The sequence below is a fragment of the Triticum dicoccoides genome, unplaced genomic scaffold, assembly GCF_002162155.2.
Source record: "Triticum dicoccoides isolate Atlit2015 ecotype Zavitan unplaced genomic scaffold, WEW_v2.0 scaffold137945, whole genome shotgun sequence".
NCBI lineage: Eukaryota > Viridiplantae > Streptophyta > Magnoliopsida > Poales > Poaceae > Triticum > Triticum dicoccoides.
Genome location: NW_021197666.1, coordinates 488 through 2,369, shown reverse-complemented (window position 1 = coordinate 2,369; position 1,882 = coordinate 488). Strand labels below are relative to the sequence as shown.

The 1,882-nt window shown below is 58.4% G+C and overlaps 1 protein-coding gene across 1 annotated transcript; it reads right to left on the bottom strand.

Annotated features, from left to right (window-relative positions):
* Positions 1–288: 288 nt before the first annotated feature.
* LOC119343709 (tuliposide A-converting enzyme 1, chloroplastic-like) lies at positions 289–951 on the bottom strand (the record flags this gene model as incomplete). The annotated part of the gene is made up of 1 exon (XM_037614526.1): positions 289–951. A coding segment is annotated over exon 1 (663 nt), but the record flags the coding sequence as incomplete, so codon positions are not given.
* Positions 952–1,882: the final 931 nt, after the last annotated feature.

The window sequence follows — 1,882 nt, the reverse complement described above, 5'->3', positions numbered from 1 at the left end:
TTTTTTTTCGTCATACCCCCACCATCGTTTTTTTCGTCATCATCCCATCACAGCCAAAAAAACCTTTGCCAAAAAAAAACCTCTTGCCCAGAGGAGATCGAAGTCCGCCGCCGACCAGACCTTCGCACGCCCGATCTCACGCCCGATCCACCCCTACTCCCCCTCCCCGGCTGATCCATCCCGCTGCCGCGGCCGATTCAACCCTACGCCCCATCCGCGGCCGATCCATCCCGGTGCTAGGGTTCCCAGCCGCCACAACCCCCTCGATCCCAAATCCCGCTCCCTCACATCCCCGCCGCCGTCCAGGCCCTCCTTGCCGGCGCGCATCGCCATGTTGTGCGCGATGTTGCCCCCGGCGCTGTCGCCGACCAGGAGCAGCCGCATCAGGCCGGCGCGGCGCGACAGCCAGGGCTCCGTCCCGGACCGCGTGCTCCTGAGCACCCAGGGCCGTCCACGCGTCGTCTTGGCCACCAGGAGGGGGTGCTCCGGCGAGATGTGGTAGTCCACCGACACGACGAGCGCCCCGGCCTTCGACACGAGCGCGTTGAGGTACCGCTGGTACGTCGGCGAGAAGGCAGACTCCGTGACGAACCCGCCTCCGTGGTAGAACACGACCAGCGGCATCCTGTCGCCGCGCCCGCTCCTCGTGCCGTTGCCGAGGCTCGACAGGTAGAGGCGGACGGCCAGTCCCACGGAGGCGTCGATGACCACGTCCTTGGAGGCCACGCTGGTGGCGGGGTCGACGGAGGCCGGCACGGGGTCCGTGCCCACAAAGCGCACGACGCGTCCGCTCTTGTAGCGCACCAGGAAGGGGAAGAAGAAGAAGTCAATGTCCCCGTCATCATCGGCGGAGGCCGGTCGCAGGCTATGAGGAGCGCGGGGTGAGGGAGCGAGCAGCGCACCTGCCATGTTAAGCAGGAGCAACAGCGTGGACCAGATGCTCCCCGCCATGAGCAAATTGCCTCAGCGGCAGAGGTAGATGGAGGCGCTGCCGCACCTTTCCGGCCGGAGTGAGCTACGCGGAGGTAGCGCCTTGCCTGTCATGCGTCACGGCCTCGGACGCCCATTTGCGGCCGCTGATGACGCCGCTCCGTCGAGCCCCTGTCCCCGCTCGCCTTCTCCCCCGCCGGTGATGCTCGCCCTCGCTCCCAGTCGCCACGTTGTGGCGCCCTTCGTGGATGCCGTTAGCTCCGAGGAGGCCAGCGCCGCTGTCACGTTGGCCTCGCTCATCCTAATCCACGAGCTCACATCGCTCAACAGGTTCTCCCTCTCTGGGCTCCGCACTGCATGAGGTCATCGACTCCTTCACCAGCCCCCCTTTGAGGCCAACCCCGATTCCGCGGAAAGTTGATGTAAGTGATCTTATTACTGTCATACGCAAGTTACAGAAATTGGGAGAAGTTGTGTTACAGGAAAGCTTGTGTTGGAAGAACTGATGATTGGGTCCCCGGTCAGCTCGTATTAGATGGAAGGATACCACGGGAGGTAAGCATTCCCTGATTCTGGACACATGAATGTCAACCTATCTCATCTTGGAGATCTTCTGGTATTCTAAATATGTGCACTCACTGTAATCTGTCTACTGTGTTTTAGGTGTGTAATAAGTTGACGCGTCCCTAATAAGACACAGGTCTATAGGGCATCTTTCTGCAAAAAATTGATTTAAGTGATCTTATTGCTGTCTTATGCAAGCTAATATTTTTGCAATCAAGGTTGTGTTCTAAGAACTGATGATTGGGTCCTCTGAATATCTCGTGTTACAGAAATAATGATCTTTTCTCAGTCTACTATAATGACTGACTATTGGAGGCCTTAAGCTATTCGGTTATTATTATTTTTTGAACTAGGGTTAATCCCTTCACATTTCAAACTGTCGTGTGTG